This window comes from Polypterus senegalus, chromosome 3 (assembly GCF_016835505.1).
Source record: "Polypterus senegalus isolate Bchr_013 chromosome 3, ASM1683550v1, whole genome shotgun sequence".
NCBI lineage: Eukaryota > Metazoa > Chordata > Cladistia > Polypteriformes > Polypteridae > Polypterus > Polypterus senegalus.
The window spans coordinates 261,885,453-261,905,960 of record NC_053156.1 but is presented as its reverse complement, the minus strand read 5'-3'; the positions used below and the strand labels follow the sequence as shown (position 1 = coordinate 261,905,960).

General features: G+C 38.4%; 1 protein-coding gene across 1 annotated transcript in view; it reads right to left on the bottom strand.

Annotated features, from left to right (window-relative positions):
• slc30a2 (solute carrier family 30 member 2) overlaps window positions 1-15,065 on the bottom strand; it is a 135,729-nt gene extending 120,664 nt beyond the window's left edge. Inside the window, exons 1-2 of the mRNA XM_039749018.1 lie at window positions 14,875-15,065; window positions 14,580-14,783 (exon numbers count right to left, since the gene is read on the bottom strand). Coding sequence (XP_039604952.1) covers window positions 14,580-14,659 — 80 coding nt within the window. The 5' untranslated portion in view covers window positions 14,660-14,783; window positions 14,875-15,065. The remainder of the gene's footprint in view (window positions 1-14,579; window positions 14,784-14,874) is intronic.
• Between the last annotated feature and the right edge of the window lie 5,443 nt (window positions 15,066-20,508).

The following is a 20,508-nucleotide window of genomic DNA, read 5'->3' as shown; positions in this document are numbered from 1 at the left end:
TATAGGTAGATCTGAAATAAAGGAATGTCATACATTTTTTAGGGCTACTGTCTCAGCAGAATACATCCTGATATTTGAAAATTTGAAAAATAAAAGCTGACAGGATAGTAAAGTCTAAAGACTTTGCAAAATTGTATGTGAGGGTACTTGTGTTTCCTGGGATGGACCGATGTCCTATCTATGGCCAGTTCCAGCCTCATCGCTTCCAGCAATCAAGAACTGGAGAGATACAATATTTAGAGAGTTCCTATAACATAATAATAAACAAAACACTAAAAGATAAGTGGTATGGGAATGTTGTAATAAAAGCTGCGGTCGCATGAACCCAAGATCTGAATCCTGTAACCAGTTTTTGTGTTTGTAACACTTTATTCCTTGCATTCAAATTTTGCTCACACATTGCTAAAGACAGTCATATCGGATTAATTGCTGATTCCAAACTGGCCCTTGAGTGAGTATGAAAGTGCCGTAAGACAGTGATATGGCTGTTTCCTGCCTTGTTCCCAGTGCAACTAGGATAAGCAATGACTCCCATGACCCCAAACAAGATTAAGCAGGTTCGAGAATATTAGGTTTTATTGTATAAATTAAAAGTAAATGTTTCATATGACAATTGGTTAAATCAGCATCAGAAACAAACAAAATGCAAGTCAAAAAATTGTTGTCAGAATAAACCCATTTTTCCATGATGTGTGAATATATAAATAAATAATATGTAACCCAGAATAGATTATGAAAAGTTGCTATATATGCTTTTCCAGTTAAGGTTACTCTGGTGGCGTGTTTGTCATTCAGATACACTCAAAATCCATATTCCAATATTATCTTTAAAAAGGTTTCCAAAAACAGAATACATTTAATAGAAAATATAAACTAAAGTAAACACTTCCATAAGTACTGTGCCCAAAACAATTTTTAAACCTACAGTTCTCTTTCATCCCTGTGATTCTTTTTTTCAACCTTATTAACTTCAGAAAATGCATTCAATTCTAGCTTCAGTACATACACTGGTCAAATTGCATAATATGGCAGAATAAAACATACAATACTTACTCTCAATGGAGATAAGCAACTTGTGTTGCAGATTGTAACAATATGCAATTAAGGAATTGTTCTGCCCCTGACAGGGTGTAGACCACAAAGGAAAAGGACCAGGAGGTGAAAGGTATGAAACTGAAACATAACCTACACCAAGGAGATCTTTCTGAAATGAATGAGCAAACGTTGCAAAAGTCAAAACCAAAACCCAAGAATCACAAGCTATGAGTCTTTTGAATATCCACAAAATTCAGAGAGTGAACTGTCTCACCCAGCAGCTCTTCATACCATCGAGCTGATGAAGCAATTTGGAGCGACTTCCAGGGAACATGCCTCCCAGCAACCCTTGGGTTGTGTGCAGTAAGCAGGCCACAAAATGGAAATGGAAAATAGAAAAATACTGCCTTTAATAATTATTTACAGAGGCATCCTGCTGGTCTTTAGAGTTTACCACAATTAGCAAACTGCTAATTATTATTTTAATATACTAGGAAGAATGTATTCTGTCAGAAAAAAAAAACTGTAATCATGACAATATTCCATTAATCTAATTTTTGAGCATCAAACTAGACTGAGCCCTTCAGTCCAGCACATTTACTATTGCTAGGCGATGACGATTGTTTGGCCATCGGCTGAGACCTCCTTATGTGTTGATTCATTGGCATTTTTGGCCTAACAATCTTACTTGCCCCATAAGTCCTATCTTTGTTTGACTCTTTTATTTAGTTTTTGCCTCTTCAATGATCTCTTATTATCAAACCTGCGTTACTGGCAGAAGAATCAAGAATCGAAAGGGCACAGCCCTACAATAACATAGCACTGAGGCCTTTGTTTCTTATCTGGACAAAGCAATATTACAGCTAGAAAAAAGAAACTGTTTTAAAAGTGTGTCCTACAAGAATATTGAACTTACTGCCTTGATATTTTCAGCATTGCTACTATGCATTCTTTTTCACATGTCTATTCTCTTCTTCCACTGTCATGTGTTGCAGACATTACGAGAACACAGAACATTGTAGGGAAAGCTTTAGGTCAGAGCTGTGGCTCTGTATGCTGCATTGCTGTCTAAAAAGCTTGCATATCTGTGACATGTTAGGTTTGGCATTTTTAACATTAGTGGTAACATTCATTCGAACAACCCAGCCACAGGGGATGCACAAACCAGTGTGTTTCTTTATGCTGGTCCCGAGCCTGGATAAATGTGGAGGGTTACGTCAGGAAGGGCATCCGGTGTAAAATTTTGCCAAATCAATATGCGGACAACAATACAAATTTCCATACCGGATCGGTCGAGCCCCGGGTTAACAACGACTGCCACGAATGCTGAGTATATTGGGAGAAGGACGCTAAGGATAGAGCTGCCAAGGAAGAGCAAAAGTGGAAGGCCTAAGCGAGGATATGCAGGTGATGGGTGTAACAGAACATGATACAGAGGACAGAAAGATATGGAAGAAAATGATCCGCTGTGGTGACCCCTCACGGGAGCAGCCGAAAGAAGAAGAAGAAGGTAAAATTAATTAGAACCTTTGTTGAATAAGAATACATTTTCACTTTTTTTGACTAAATGATTACATTTTTTTGGTATTTTGTTTTGGTGATGCTCACATCTAAAGTCTATCTGAAGGATGATTGTGCAGTAAGCATGCTGTAGTGCAGCATCAATGGCAGGCATGCTGTACAAGCAGGTCCCAATCACAACTTCAAGAAAATGGGTTGTTTTGCTGGCTTGGAGGTGGTACAAAAACAAGGTGACCTCCTCGTTACCTTTTATATGACAATCTGGCACTAAGTATCATCATTGAAGCTACACGGCTTTCACTTAAATAGCATCTGTAGATAGCAGTGTGATAAATTAGAAAGTTGACAAACACTGCACTATGATTAGTGGTGCTGCCTCGTAGCTCTGGAAGTTAAACCCTTATGCACTTTCTCACCATGCCTGTCAGGAGGTTTCTCCTGGTATCCTTGTGTCCTCCTCCATTCCAAAGATATGGAGTTTAGGCTGAAATGTAACCTCCTTTAAATTGTCCCATTATGAACAGGAGTAAATAATGTATGTGCCTGTATGTACCCTGTGATGACCTGGCATCCATGCTGGGTTAGTTTCTGCCTCATATTTATCCATTATTATTATTATTATTATTATTATTATTATTATCGTCCCTGGCATAGGCTATATATCCTTGTGGATATTTGGGTTTAGGAAATACACTTGATAAACATATATTATTTAACTTAAGGTAAATTTGAAATGTTCAGCTAGGTGGGGAGGAGACTGCAAGCTAGTGGCAGACAAAGCAAAGCAAAGGATGAGTGAGAAGGCATTAGGTGGTGAACACGTCAAACTTCACAGAGCAAAGGCAGAGATGCACAGAATACATGAAGCAGACACAGCAGTAGGAAAACAACCATTTCATTCTTGTTTTTTAATTTTATCGCTGTGCCCTGGAGCTCTGATAATGGAATACTGGCAGGGACTTGGAAGGGTTCAATAAAAGAATGTGATTTATACCAGCAGACGGCAATGACTCCCATGTCATTCTTCTGCAGTTTTATTTAATGGGTCTTTTTAAATCATTAAAGATCCCTGTATTGTGAAACTATGAATTAAAGCAACTGTGTTATTGTTTATTTTCCTTTATTTGCATGTGAGAAGCAATTTCAGTTAGTTGTACTGTCACTCCCATAATTTATGAAACTGACATTGCGTGAATAATTTCAGGGCAGGAAATTAATTCCTATGATGTATTTAATGTATGTTTGTCCTCTTTTAATTTGAAACTACATTGTGAGGCTTTATGCAGCAGAATCAACCTTCACCCACCCTGTTCCTCCAGATTTTCTGCGGCCTGCCTCACGAGGGTTACGTTTCTGCCATTGTGTGGTATGTTCAACAAATGAAACAAGGAATTTTGTCAACAGTCTGCAATGAAGTGATAAGAACAGCTAGTGCTGTGGTAATCAATTTAACCCTAGGCCACTCACAACAACTGTCAGAGGCATAAAAAAACAGAGTGCGGGCATTCAACATTTTCTCAAGTGCTTTTTTTTTTTCTTGATGTGATTTTTTTAACAGAATTAGTTGTAAAGTTTAATTGTCTATTTGGCTGAAGGTTGGTAAGTCAGATCCAGATCAAGAGTCCCATTTGCTATATTCTATGCCTTGCGATGCTTCAATTCCATCTAAAGTGTTGATAGTTAAAATATAAAGGCACCTTTCAGCCCCTTGACTGTTGGCCTAATACAGGACATGCTTGATTTGAAATAAGCAGGTCCAGAAAGTGGATGGATGGATGGATATTTTGCCTATCACATGACTTTAGGTGAAATAAATCAATGCAGGAAATGCATGTATGAATCAGTGGACATTTTCCAACTAACAATGCAGTAGGACATATTTTGAAGAGTTTGTGACATTTTTTAATTAATAATTGGTCAGTTTTCAAAATTATAACCATCAGCTCAATAATGAAAAAAATTTAACCTTCTAAGGTACATCAGCATCAAAGTCATTCTACAACACTTTCAAGCCATGTTATACATGTTGTAGGTACAATATAATTGTTTGTATTTTTCATTCTTATTTGATTTCATTTTTTCATACATTTCTGCCACTTCTGTAATGAATTTTATCATGAACTCCATCGTTCTAATTTAGAGTCACAGGTAGACAATGTCTGCCCTGGCTGTTTTAGACTTAGACAAGTAGCTAATCCTAGAGGTCATACAGTCTTGCATTTCATGTTTTATTTTTGTTAGAGCTTTCTTTTACATTCATTTTTTTAATCTTTTATTGAATTTATTAAAAGCATGTACATCCCATACAATCAAATCAAACTTAAGATAACTAAACTCAATTCAACCCCCACCCATGAGAAAGAGGGGAAGGCCAACAGCCAGAGTAAAACTTTTGAGAATAGTAAAGAGAGAAATGAGTCTCTCTCCCCAATATAAATGCTTATTCTAAAATGTTATTGATTAGTTTCAGCCAGGTTTAAAAAAAGTTTTAAACAGATTCTCTAAGTAAGAATTTTTTTTCAATTTCAAACAATATATAACATAAGTAGGCCACTGACTTAAAAGAGGTGGGCTAGGATGCTTCCAGTTGAGCAAGATAAGTCGACATGCTAGTAGTGAAGTAAAGGCAATTACAGTTTGTTTGTCCTTCTCCACTTTACGCCCATCTGTGAGTACACCAAACACAGCTCTTAGTGGATTAGGAGGGATTGTCACACCAAAATTGTGTGACAGGCATTTAAAAAGTTTGGTCCAAAATTATATTAATTTGGTACACGCCCAACACCTGTGGCCTAGTGAGGCTGGAGCTCGATTGCAACATTTGCAGGTTGGATCTTGCCCTTCATTTTTTTTCTTTCAGTTCTGTACTAGAAAAGAGAAAGTTAAAATGCTCAGTAACTTTTGCACTTGAATGGCATACAGTATCTGTGGCGAGCTGTGTTTGAATCCTGATGTATGTGTGGAGTTTGCTTGTTCTCCCTTGGTCAACATGCATTTTCAGACCAGGTGATTATTTTTTTCTCTCATATCAAGGCTCTGCAGAGTTGGTCATGGAGTGGACGTAGTGGCTGCAGGTTTTTGTTCCAACCTGACTGCTTAATTAGAAAACAATCATTGTCAGCAACACATCTTTTTTAATTTTATTTAGTTTTCACACTGTCATGTCAGGTCATTCTTATCCTGTATATTTTTTTCCTTTCTAAGGATATTAGCCAGATAACTTATTGCCTCAAGCAAATGTGTAATTCTCAGTCCTTCGCCTTTTTCACTTCAGTTTCCTTCCAAATATTTTATCAAACCAGATCAATGTATTCAGGTTTAAAAGGAAACAATTAAATAGAGATCTTCTGGTTTCTTTGTCATTTGCGTCATATTGCTAGCAGTTAAAACCGTAAATGCAGCTAATTAAGACTAAAATAAGCAATTAAGGGTGGGGAATCTTAACAAGAGAGACAACTCAGATGAAACATAAAAATGTTGCTTGAGGAGTAAGTGCTTCAACAATAACCAGCTTGGTTTTAAGACACTGGGTTAAAACAAAAGCCTGCAGCCACTACGGCCTTCCAGGACCACATTACAGATGCTAACCTAATCATATGGATGTCTGGTGAGTGGCGATTTTAAATTAGTCTCATGAGTCTGCATGTGATTGAGTCATGGCATGAACTGCTGCCCTTTCTTAGGTTGGTTTTTCCTTTTCTGCTTTGGGTTGGGTAGAAAACAGAGTGACTGCACAAGTTTTAAAAGCAGATTGAAAGCAGTAAACAATTAATTACTATTTGTGTGATAAAGCATGGCACACAGAGGGAGAAAATTCATTGAGTATTTAAATGTTTAGGTCACGTCATTTATTCATTATTATAACATGCCCAAACCTTCTTCCTCCAGTTCAGAGTTTCAAGGATTGTAGACTGTGTCAGCAGCATTAGGAGTAAGGCAGGAAGCAGACATGACCAGAAATCTGGTCCAATAAAAGGCCCATTCATTGACACCTCCACACAAAAACAGGGAAATTTAGAGTAGAAAAAGGAACCTAACCACCATGCCTTTGTGGATGTAAAAAGAAGACTAGAATAGCTGGAAGAAAACCCACAGAGAAATGTGAAAGTGCCTATTCCCCACATACACAATGACTAGGGGCAGATTTTGAACCCAGTAATGGGGACTTTAGGCCCATGAGGCAGCAGCTCCAACCACTGCACCAACATGCTGCCCTATTTATTACAGAACTTTTAAAAAAATAAACCATTTTCTGAAGAACAATATCCTGTTTGATTCAAAAAAATAGACAGTATGTCTTCAAAGTAAGATATCCGATTAGCTCAACAAGCATTACTAAGTAGATCCAAATTCCCCTCTGACAGTTGCTCAGTGCTCCTAATTTATATTAAATGTTTCTTTCTCTGGGTACTCTGGGTCAGGTTCATTAGCAATGGGCATCTTCCAGAGTAAGTTCTTGTCTTACATAATAATAATAATAATAATGCCTTTTATTTAAAGGGCACTTTATATTACCAGTAAACCTCAAAGTGCTACATAAAAAGTTTAAACAAAGGCAAAGCAAGATAAAAACAGAGATAAAACAACAATAATTATAGCATTCTTGTTAATAAGCTTTCCTAAATAAAAACGTCTTTAGCTGTTTTTTAAAACAGCCCACAATCTGCTGTGTTCTCAGGCTCTCTGGTAGGCCATTCCAGAGCTGTGGAGCAGCGGCTGCAAAGGCTCGGTCACCCATTGTACGAAGTTTGGTCATAGGGGGTGAAGGCAGTAGGTATTTGCAAAACGGAGGTTTCTTGCAGTGGATTATAGTATAAGGAGTTCTTTAAGATACTGTGGAGAATTTCCATGGATACACTGGTGAGTAAACGAACAGAGTTTGTATTTGATACGGAGGTGAATAGGGAGCCAATGAAGTGACCAAAGGATTGGTGAAATGTGTTCATTTCCGCACCCTCATCAGGATTCTTGCAGCACTATTTTGAATTTGCTGGAGCTTTTGAAGGCTCTTGCTAGGGACCCAGATGAGCAGTGCATTATAATAATCCAGCCTGGATGAGACAAAGGCATGAACCAGCTTTTCAGCATCACAGAGGGAGAGGTAGGGGCGGAGTTTGGCTATGTTTCGGAGATGAAGGAATGCAATTTTACAAAGGTGATGGACATGTGTATCAAATAAGAGATGGGTGTCTACCTTGACACCCAGATTTGTAACAGAAGGGGAGAGGGTAATGGTACGGTCAGAAAAGGAAATACAATTTACAGGGGAACGAAGTTGATGGGGGGTGCCAATTAAAAGAGCTTCAGTTTTAGTGCTGTTCAGCTTGAGGAAGTTCTTGGGCATCCTGGCCTCAATCTCATCCAAGCAAGAGGAAAGAGTTGATGGAGGTGTAGGAGAAGTCAAATCTAGTCTCACACACAGTAGAGTTGCGTGTCTTCGACATAGCAATGGAAGGAAACTCCATGCTTGCGGATGATGTGACCCAGGGGTAGCATAGATAGATATTAAAAAGGGTCGGCCCAAGGACTGATCCTTGTGGGACCCCACAGGTGACAGTGTGGGTACAAGATTTAGCATCCCCCAAGGCCACATACTCAGCCCTATCTGTAAGATAGGACTCGAACCACTCCAAAGCAATGCCAGAAAGTCCAATTATATAGTGAAGACGATGAAGGAGAACATTATGATCTACTGTATCAAATGCAGCTGTGAGGTGCTAATTCTCATAGCACTGGCTCAGGCTCTGGCGTCCCGTGACTTTATAGCTGGACTAAGCAGGTTCAGCAGATGAAAGGATGTTGAATTGATCTGGAAATGTAGTGTTCCTTCTTCACGATTTATGGAAAATGTGTTCAAATTCCAGTCTGGTCACTGTCTATGTTACCCCATGTCTGTATGGGTTTTCCTTAGGATACAGAATAACAAATTGTTGTATTTTGTTTTAGTTTTTTTAGATATAAGTGATTTTCAGACCATAAATGTGCCTTTAGAATGATTTGGTCCATGCTTTGTGTCATTAGTTACCCACAAACCTGATCTGGAATAAGTGGGTTCAGAATAAAGATAAATGGATGAATGGAGTTTTATCTTGTCCTCTCAGGGAATCAAGGTTGGGGGAATGGCAAAAATCAGGGCCTGTTAAATCCCAATGAGGCATTCCTTGCGTGATTTACAAGAAATACATTGTTGTTGAGAGCTACCACCTAGATGAGCAGCCTGAGACTCCACCCTGTCACATGCCACAGTCCCCAAACTCCCATAATCAACCTCACAGAGAATCACCAGTCAGTGTTGCAGATATGTTTGTGGGATGTGAGAAAAAAAAGATATGATTACCTGGAGGATAATCACACACGGAGAAAGTGACTGACCTGGGAAACTGAGCCATAACTTCACAGAGCTAGGAGGCAGCAGTGCTAAGCCTCATTATGTTCAGTAGTACCAGCAAAGTTCCAAAATGTTCTTTTTAGTACATAATATGTTATTAAAGTTCAGATGTGGAGGGAAACCCAAGTGGAGAAAACAAAAGCATCATTGTGAAGGAATGTGTCACAAACACACTTGTTCTGCAGATTAATCATTAATTAACCTGTCTTCATTTTATAATACAATTCAGAGTATACACCATGACAAGGTGCTTGGTACAGTCAGTTAGATTGTAATGCTGAATCAGATTGACAAAGTACATAACTATAATAACATCTTATTTATATGGGGAAGAAAATGCAATATAACATGAAACCTAACACCTCCTAAATGCATTACAGGCTGGTTTGTCTCTATTTTGGTAACAAATGGCCTACACAATAAAACAGTTTCCGCCATGTAGACTGTTTCAACAACAGTTGCTCTACTTGCCAGCTAAGCTCATGCTAACTCCAAAGATACCTCAGGGTACACAACTGGAGGCTGCATGATCCTAATGGATCTCCATAATGGTAAGACCTCCTGGAAGAAGAACTCCATCACGCAAAGCATTTAGGAAGCCCCTGCCCTGCTTGTTTCTAGTCACTGCCTAAAGCATGGGGTTTTCCTCTTAGAAACATCCAACTAAACCGGGTGCGATTTCATGTTATATTCTCTTGGCATCTGTTATGTACATGAATTATCAACCCGAGAACCACCACTCACAGGCCCAAATACTATGAAACAGCTGCAGGGTCGTCCTCTCATTATATCACTCTAGGAAAACCATCGTTTGGGATACAAATTCTCATTGGATGAGGGAGAATTTTTACCTGTGCACAAATGGTCTTCTGTAACTTAATAAACACTTATACACATTGCTGTTTAAGATGGTGAAAAACTACACGTATACATCAGCCACATATAGTATGGGCTATGAGGATAATGAAAGCAATGACCCAAAAACCCTGACTGGAAACAGATAAGGAATAAAAAATGACCCTGGCCACTGGGAAATGTGGTGTTGATGTTTCAACTTTAATCAATTTTAATTTCAAGTTCCTGGAAATATATATATATATATATATATATATATATATATATATATATATATATATATATAGGCACACACATATTTGAAACGCTGAAGACCCCTTACAGCTATCATTTGAAAACATAAATGTCGGCTACCAACAGTGCAGCAGTTTGAAAAAGATTGTATCCTATAAGAACAGAAATATATGAGATCATTAGCAAGTCAGAAGTAAATATCTAATCAATGGCTTTTTGGTTTGCTTGTGAACAAACTGCCTGCGGCTATACAAGCCAGGCTAATAGTTATTTCAGAAATGCTTCATGTCTCATTTCTCATCTGTTGTATCGGTATCCTAACATTTGCCAAGCAGTTGCTGCTCGGGGTTTATTATATAACTGCGCAAACATCTGGAGTCTCAAGCTGCAGCACTACATTAAGGAAAATAAAAACCTGACATTTGTGTGGGAGTCTCCTACAACGTGGACGTTTTAAAAAAAAATCGCGAACATTTGCTTTAAACGTGTGTTATTTTCTAAAGGTGTACGATGACTCCTTTGTTTGTGATTAAGTGAACATTTGGATTCATTTTGCCGTTTTTCCAGTGATTTAGCAGTAAATCACATCGGACAATCCGCCGAAAATTCGTGTATACTGATAGTGTAGCAAATTAAAATCTCGGTTTCCCACCTACTGAATTTCTGGGCAAAATCGGTGTTATATTTATTCGATGCAAATTCCAGACACTGGCTAAAATATTTCCAAGTAACACGTTTTTCAGTCTTCGTTTAACTTTGCAATGCTTATTAATTAATGACCATATTTTCTATTGAAAGTTGTTCAAAATTTAGGGAAAATCATATTGCCTCTTTTCATTCAAGGATAATTCTCTCTTGGTGTCATTTTTTCATGCTCCGTGAATTTGTCGATTATCTCCGTCCCATAATTTACTTAATGATGGCCATCTCTCAGTTTCATTTTATGTTCTAACGGTTTAATGAATATTACGAGAATACATTTTTGCCAGTGACACAGAGTGTAAAATTTCGATAGCGAAGTTATTAGCAGCGAACATTATGATGTGTGCTGGAGGTGAGCTTTGTGCGAATGGACACTTTGAAAAATGACGAGTATACCTTACGTTCCTTTTCTTCTGTCTATCTGTCAATCTAGTATGCGATATGATACTGTCTGTATAAGTATATATACTGTATATGTATATATATACACACACACACATATAATACTATATATATAATATAATACTGTCTATATATATATATATATACACACACATATAAAACTGTCTGTATATGTATACATATAATACTGTCTATATATACAGTATATATATTTATATACACTAGATAGATAGATAGAATGGTAAGATTAGTAAACTTCACATTAGAACTAATTTCTTCTTTCAAAAAAAACTTCACTTCCATCATATTTATTTAGTGATTTTGTATTTGTACTAAAGGTAAATTATAACATATAATAAGCACGCTAGCTTTGCAGTTTATTTGCTAACGGTTTTAAACCACATAGAAGGAAAACATCATCTCCTATATCACTTTTGAAATTTCGGCATTGGCATCGTTTTTTATAAGAATTATAGAATCCGGAAAACATCGTTCATTTTTGTTGCAATCAAATCGATGTTAAAACAACGCTAATATTGTATCAGTTAATATATCAAGGTGTTATTTTAATTGTTTAATTATAAACATTCAGCCCATTTTATTTATTTTATTAGATCAGTGAGGAAAAGATCGGACTATTTGTTAAATTATAACAGACAAGACAACCTTCGAACAACAGATCTTCTAACAAAGCCTTGTGTTTCGCCTTAACGTATTACACTGCAGCATTTTATTTCAGAAAATGACTTATATATCAAGATCGAGGAGAATAAAAGGAATATCAATATTTCGCTATCGCCGTTTTCCCTTTAGTAATCAGATGACTGTAATGAGAGATTACGGATTCATTTGCTCACATTAGTGTCTCTGTGAACTGAAGCTCCACAGAGCCATTCATCACAAACTGTCCTAAATGTGTTCAGGCGTGAAAATGAATTTGGTCATTGAAAAAAAAAATCACGTTTATTCTGAGTTACACAGGCATGTACAGTCTGAAATGAAAATCAAATGAAAGTGGTTACATTTACTATATTGTCCCCAAGTTGCAAATAAAGCACACTTTTTCGGCTCCTAAAATAAATTAAACAGAACTTAAAAATCAGGGATTGTGACAATTTTTAACCATGCTGCACTTTGACAGTTTCGTTGTATTCTAGTTGGATATGTTGTACTTCTGCAGTATTATTATCTACCTTGGTAAGAAACGGACACCTCTTGTCAATGGGAGAATAGTTCGATATTTTAAAAATCAAATTCCAATGAAACCTCCCTAAAAAGATATTTAAATAAAATAACAAAAATGAGTTAAAAGCGACAAGAAATCAAATGGTGAATTTTATAAGAAAGCTCTAAATTGGAATAATATTTTTTTGTGATTATACTCAGTATTTGAGTTTAATTTAAATAAACGGGAAATGTGTTTAACTTGATAAAATGGATAAAAATGATAGAAACCATTGTCTAGTTTTAAGATGATATAGGCATACTGTAGCACATCTCATGGAGAAATGTTCAATTTCCTTGCTGTACCTTAAACATTCAAAAGTATGAAATAGTGAGGCAGGGGTGCTGTGAGCTCAGGGAGGCACGTGCGCAGTTGCAATGCCCTGCTTCAGTGAGTGACACTAGCAGTGCTCATGCGCGTGGCCGTCAACCGCTGTGATCTCGGGGATGACCACACGATGAAGTGACATTCGTCGAATACGCACGTGTCTGGGACAGAAAGTATGGCAGTAAATACGCTCTCCTTTTAATAGCATCTATTTTTTGTTGTTTTGATAAATGAGGAATGCAAAGCTCGTTTTTGCTGCCTATATAAGTGGATTAACGTGTACTTTGTGTTAATGTGCATTACTACAAATACAGGAAAATGATTTAATTACCAGACTTGAAACAAGAATCATTACTGCATTACTACAGTGTAGTGTAAATTTCCACATGCGCCTACTCGCTCTTAAAGCCCTTGAATAATAGGGCACTAAAATTTTAAACTTACTAAATCTAATAGGTTCAGTGGACACCTTTTGGGCATTTTTTACCAACTTGAGAAGGAGCAGTACTGTCCACTGTATCATTAATAAGTATCGACAAAAATATATAAACATAGAAATAGAGCAAAACTTTGAGGAATATGTGTAATAAGAATGCGCTAATCAATCTAATGTTCTATGTTTTAACACCCGAGTCTCGTGCATGTAAATTTCTCACAAATGTTAATATTTATTTCTTCGCTCTCCATAAACGATGGATTGATTTTGTTGTTGTTAAATCCGAAATCAAGCGTTACTTTTTTTTTTACTATTTAGGTTATTTCAGAAGCCTCACTTCCCCCAGGGATAACAGTTAATTGTCTTCTTCCTTTTCTATACCGCAACTAACGGACCAAGAGTCGGCTGGCTAGACTCCAAAGGCTAAATGATCTTTTTTCGCACGTGTCTTCTAGTATGTAATCGTATATATTGGGCACTGCCGAGACGCACTCTCAGACTGGCTCAATCGCCGAAAACGTCAGCAGCCAAGGAACGGAAAAGAAAACGCATATCTACAAATAAGGCTCATAGACTCCGAAAACACAAACTGCCCAGGTGTAGGCGAATTTCACTTTTCATGTAGCTACTGTGTATTGCTTTTATATAATTAATTCATCTGAGTAATATTTCTTTTTCATTAGATTTTAACGGAATTCAAGTGGATGTCTGTTATAGTAAATTTTATTTTATTATTATTACACTTGAATTTGAATTGTCCGCAATGGGTGGGGCAATAAAAAATGTGTAAGCACCCTGCCCGTAATAAACTTGTCAATGCCTTTATGCAAGCTCTTGTAAATTCCATCACAGTTATCAAAAATTAGAATTCACAGTTATCTAAAATTAAAATTATGAAATGAATATACTAGGTTATGAAGACAGAATCACACTGGTAGCTTGCACAATGTACCTTTTACAACTTATTAAATACCTGCTTATCGACAGAATATTAAAAACCTGCTTAAACATTTTTTGACCTCAAAATCTTCTATTTAAGAAAACCTGCATTACTTCTTATATGTATCATTTTTGAATGATTAAAAAACTGTCGATAGCATCGTATTAACATAACACACTTCTCTATAATGTAAATATTAAAATATTCTTTGTATCTGATTAATGCTTGCATACGCAGCTTACATTAGATAGATAGATAGATAGATAGATAGATAGATAGATAGATAGATAGATAGATGCTTTCACAGTGTTAAATTTATTGTGAAATCGGCTGAATATAGAAATAATGAAAACAGTCATTCTTTGCATAATGATAATTAACAAAACAATGTTTAAAACTGTACAGTAATCGTTAGCTATTAAACGCCGTGCTTCTTCCAGCAGTGTAAAATTAAATATAGCTGTTTTTAACCAGACACAAGGCATGAGATGGAAATTCAATGATTTAGTTTTACCTTTTCAGTTTTAAGGTGTAGGTTCTTGCTTTCTTCTCACTGATCAGATGAGACTTTTCGGTATCCACAAAAGTATTCATGGTTGTGCCAGCCAGCCAGTCTTAGCGTTAGGGCACATATGGGATAAGATGCTAAACTTTCAAGCTCCGGCGTCAAAGGGTTCGTTCTCAAAAAATTACACTCTTGCCATTTCCCAAAGCCATCCTGATGGTACACACACATAATAAATACATCCTGGTCACAATGTGCTTTCCGGTCATATTAAAAAAGAGAGAAAGTAAGAAGAAATGAGTACCTGCTGTCTGCAGAGAGCTGCACGGTGCGTACGTTGAACTTGGCTGTCTCAGAGCATCTGACCGCACTTGCATATTAGTCAAATCAGGTAGTGCAATTTGCTCTTAAAGGTAACAAACAAAATTTCATTTTAATATGCGCCGACAGAAAAGCGCCTCCTATTCTTTCAAGACCGCTTTCCAAGGCGCTGGAAATTGCCTTTCTCGGAGAGAATTGATCGAGTGGACTGAAGGGCAGAACGGTGCGCCCCCCTAAATAGCAACACCTGGCAATGTAAGGCACTTTGACCGGTTTAATTTGAACCGTAATGTCGAAAGGTGACTGGCTTTGATGTTATTTTAGACCTTTTTCAATGCAGATATGAGCTAATAGAAATGTATTTTTTTGTAATAACTTTCTACAAAATGTAGAAAAAGCAAAGCGATTATAAAGAAGCGTTTTAAACCCATAAGAACCTTCTTAATAAACATAACAGAAGATCACTTTTCTTGCGCCGTATATCATAAGATACAAAGGTAGACAAGACGGCAGATTGTGGAAAACTGTAACCAGCTGCGGGTTTTGAGTCTTCCACTTTATCTGTGGCCCGCACACACTTCACTTCTGCTAAATAACCTATTTAAAGAGCCCGATTCTTTCAGAGCTTTATCAGAACAAAATTGTGGGAGACATGTCCAAACTTTGAAATAAGATATTTCGGTCTATCTTGGACTCGACAGGCTACACGGTGTCTTTTTTTTTTATTCTTCCTCCAGGTGTATAGGATCGACCGGGACAGACTGGCTCACTGGGACCGCAGAGGATACCATGGAGTAGCTTTGTGGAGCTGAATTTAGGGATACAGTAAGTTAGCGCCAGGGTTTCGCACAAAATATGCAAAAGTCTAAAGTTCAGGATTAGTCTAACCGAAATGAACGGTTACACAGTAAAAACGAAACTGGTTGAGCTTAAAGATATCGCGAAATACAACTTTAAATGCTACAAGAAGAAAAACAGATGGCACTGAATCGCAAACTCCATTTTGCAACAGACCTGCCTTCTCGGTAGAAAGAACAAGTACTTGAAATTCTAACTAACAGAAGTTTTATGGCTCTTGGATAGGATGAGTTAAGTGTGCTGAAGCTTCTAGCAGGCGGCGCGAGGTGTACTTTTTATTCGGCTGTTAATCTATGATGACAAATGCTTGATTGATGATCCCTGACAAACTTTCAAATATAGGTTAGGTACTAAAAATGGTGATGTGATTCTGAAACAGCTTTTAAAGTATTTGCCATCCGAAAACTAACCTTTGGTGCAGAAAGGAAATGAATTAATTAATCAGTCAAGATCAATCCTCATTTTATATAGAGCTAGCACGATCTCAAGGCACTTTACAAAGCAACATATATAACATAAGTAATACAGGACTGCAAGGCAGGCTAAATTGGTAATGGAATTCCCTGACATAAATAAATGGTAAATTACAAGGAAGTGAGACTCTAGAAAAAGGGACCATTGCTCTGTCCTCATGTGAAGATGGTGAGCCAACTCTGTTTCTATAAGACATTAGTGCATTGGAATTGGCATTCATAACTTAACCAGCAGATGCAGCAGTGGCACAGTTTTTGCTGCTTCTGTCACACATACTCTTAAAAATGGTACTTCTTTAATGGCTATTGGTGGTTCTTTACAGGGTTGTGTAGTTCCTTATAGAACTATTGCTAAAGGAAGCACCATGTCATTTCAGGTTCTTTGTATATGCAGTTGGTTCCTTGTGCTTTGAAAAACTTCCTAATATGTGGAAACACATTATGGTAGGATACCTAGCATGATACTAAAACATTAATTAAGAAAACCTGAATTTAGCCTGGGTTATTGTATGCACACTCTTAAAAATAAAGGTGTCCGAGTAGTTCTTCAGAGCAATCCCATAGGGGAACCATTTTTGGTTCCCTAAAGAGCCATCCGCATGAAGGTTCCAGAAAAAAAACAGCTTTGTTTATTTAGATCCACAACAGGCTCCATGCATTAAATAACCATGAATAGATGGTAACAGATTTGTGAAATGCCAATGGCTCATGATTTTAAGAGAACACTTGCTGCATGCAGTAATCCAGATTATGCTCAGGTTTTCTTAATCTGTTTGTGTTCTCCTAGAAAGCCTATCAAACATTAACAATTTCAGTTTTTTTCAGAAGACGTTTCTCAAACACAAATACCAACTTTTTATGCAAAGAACTCTTTCTAGAATGAAATGGTACTTGGTCTTGCAATGGTGCTGCAAGGAACCGCACAACCTAGTAAAGAACTGTAAAGTGCCATTAAAGAATTAGTATGTTTAAGGTTGCTGGAAGAACCTGTTGTTATTTCATAAATCTGTTGTCACCTGTTCATGGTTTTTTGTGAAATGGAGTGTCACACACGTGCGGTTAGGAGGCAGCTAAAGAGCTTGAGTGATGATACTACATCAGACCAGGGGGTGGTGGAGTGTACTGACTGTCTCTCTCAGTTTCTTGCAGACCATTCCCGGGAAATCCCACCAGGTTCCAGATGCCTCTGATGATGTCACTTCTAGTTCTGGCATAGATGATATCATTTCCTCCACCAACCCTTAAACCTGCCATCTTACCTCTGCATATTCAGTTCTGTTTTGGACTCAGTCTTGTAAACAACTCATTCAATACTAACCTTTTGCAGCCAGGATCGTATTATACAGATATACAGATCTAGAACCTTCATATGGATGGGTCATTTAGAAACCAAAAATGGTTCCTCTGTGGCATTTCTCTGAAGAACCACTCTGGCACCAGAGTTCCAGAGACTCAGTTTCAATTTCTTGTCCTTATGGGTGTTCTCCGGATACTCCAATTTCCCACATTCACTTACATCCACTGACAACTTGAAGTTGACCCAGTGTCAGTGAATGTGAGTAGGTGCATACTGCAAGTGTGCCATGTGATACACTGGCACCCCAAAAAGGGTGTGTGCATCCACTTTGACTTCTCCAACATTGTAACAGAAAAGTTGAGTCCAGAAAATGAACGCAAAAAAGTGCAACTGGAAAGTGGAATGAGATTCTGATGAAGATTAGTTGACAGATGAGCAGTATCAGTGTTAAAATACTGAGTAACCCTATTCTTAAAACATGATATTCAATAAGTTTGAACACTGCAGTAGATTTAAGCATAATTCAAAAGAACTGGAAGCACTGGTATCAATGGAAGTTGTGTAGCTGTGTTTTGAGATTCTCTCAAGGCCAGTGCTGAAAGCCTCACATGCCTGATTTAGTAGGAACCACTGTTATTTTGCAATGCTGGAATTTACAGCTTTTTCACATACAGTTTTGAAAATATTTCTGCATAGCATAGCCAAGTCAGTTGAAAGATGATGTGGTCAGAACTCTTGCAGCACTATTTTGAAACTGCTGTAACACTTTGTGCAGGAAGATAATTGAAACAAGACCTGCAATAACCTATCAGAGATGTAATAAAGGACAGTACTTCCGAATCTGAAATGAAGAGGGTGGGTTGACCTCTGGCAATGTTTTGGCTCTGATTGAATGGAGATTTGATTTCTGCAGAGTTATTTTTGAAAATAATTTGAAGGCTCATGACAAAGAAAAATGGGATAAAATGACAACATCTGTAATTTCAGTGAGAAACTCTCAAGCTTTGTGGTTTGAGCCAGATAACCTGAAGGACAACTGTTCAGTTAATATTAGCTAGTGGAATTTGCCAAATATGATTGAGACTCTTCCTTTAGATCAGCATGATTGTGTCAACTCAACTTTTTTTTTTTTTTTTCTAAAGGCTCCAGATGTACATATCGTACACAACCTGTGCTTGTTAGGCTTACTGGTAGCTCTGAATGTAATGTTTAAATATAGCCTCCGGTCGAGATGAATTATTATGTAAGTTAGCCTCCAAAGGGAAATTGGTAAAGTGAAGAAAATACTGCCCAGTGATGCCATATGCAGGCGATCATTTAGCATGCAATGGAAGATGTCAAAATGAGGATCTCCTGTACTGTTATCCCTCGTGAGTCTCTTGTGTATGCACCCCCAACACAGAGTCACTAGTTTTTGCAGCTCTCCTCTCCTCTTCTGTTAGTGGGTTGGAGTGGTGGCTCTGAGGCTAAGGATCTGCACTGGTAATCATAAGGTTGCCAGTTCAGATTCCAAAAACACCTAAAGTGTGCCCTGACGATGAATGAGCGAAAACTTGTACGGCTGTAGGTCAAGAAACCACCTTGTGACCCGCGGATTCGACTCCTTGTGTAGGGCCATCCACTGTAAAGGTGCATGGTCTGTGACAAGGGTGAATTCCTGGCCCAACAGGTAGTACCTCAGCTGAGTAATCTCCCATTTAATCACCAAAGCCTCTCTCTCCACTGCCGCATACCTGGTCTCCCGGTCCAACGGTTTCCGGCACAGGAACATGATGGGGTGTTCCACACCATTGACACTTTGGCTCAGCACGGCCCCCAGGACTGTGTCCGAAGCGTCCGTCTGGAGGATGAAAGGTAAAGAAAAGTTAGGTGCTTTCAAAACAAGTGCGGATGTAAAGGCTTGCTTCAAGTCACAAAATGCAGCGCCTGTCTTGTCAGTCCATACCACAATGTTTGGGGTCCTCTTCTTTGTCAAATCAGTCAAGGGTGCCACTCTCTCCGAGAACTGGGGCACAAACCGGCGGTAGTACCCCACCAGCTCAAGAAAGGCTTGGACATGCTGCTTGGTTCGCAGATGGGGCCATTTCACACTGGCATCTACTTTGGAGCACTGTGGCTTCACGGTACCCTGACCCACCAAGCAGCCTAAATACTTGGCATTGTTCAATCCAAAGAAACATTTCTTCAGATTAATCTGAAGTCCGTTCTCGCCAAGTGTCCACAATACCACTTTTGCCTGCTGTGGGTGTTCCGTCTATGTGCTGGAATAGATGACCACGTCATCCAGGTAGACAGCACTATATGAGTTATGGGGCCTGAGCACTTTGTCCACCAGATGCTGGAAAGTTGCTGGACCCCTATGTAACCCAAATGGAAGGACACGAAACTGTCAGTGTCTGCTAGGGGTACTAAATGCGGTCCTTTGTGGAGTCCGTTAAAGGAACCTGCCAGTACCCCTTTGTCATGTCCAGCGTGATCAAATACTGAGCTTGTCCCAGCCTCTCAAGGATGTCATCCACTCGTGGCATTGGGTAAGCATCAAATTGACAGACTTGTTTAAGCTGAAGGAAGTCATTGCAAAACCTTCAACTCCCATCAGGCTTACTGACCGAGGTGATGGGACTGGGACTTTCCTCTATCAAACTCCACTTCAGCTCTTTTTGCCTTGGGAAGGCGATACGGACGTTCTTGGACTACAACCCCGGCCACTGTCACAATGTCATGCTTAATTAGAGAGGTCCTTCTGGGGTTTTCACTCATTACCTCTGGGACGGACAGGACAACTCTTTCCAGCTCCCTTCGCTGTCTGGGACTTAATTCCACACTTGCATGAGCAAAGAGTGAGCGGGGTTGATTGGAGGAGGGATCGTGATCCCTATCCTTCCATGGTTTCAGCAGATTTACATGATAAACCCCCTCCCTTGGCCAACGATTGGGTTGACTCACCAAATAGTTGACGAGTCCTTTCCTTTCCTTAACTTCGTATGGA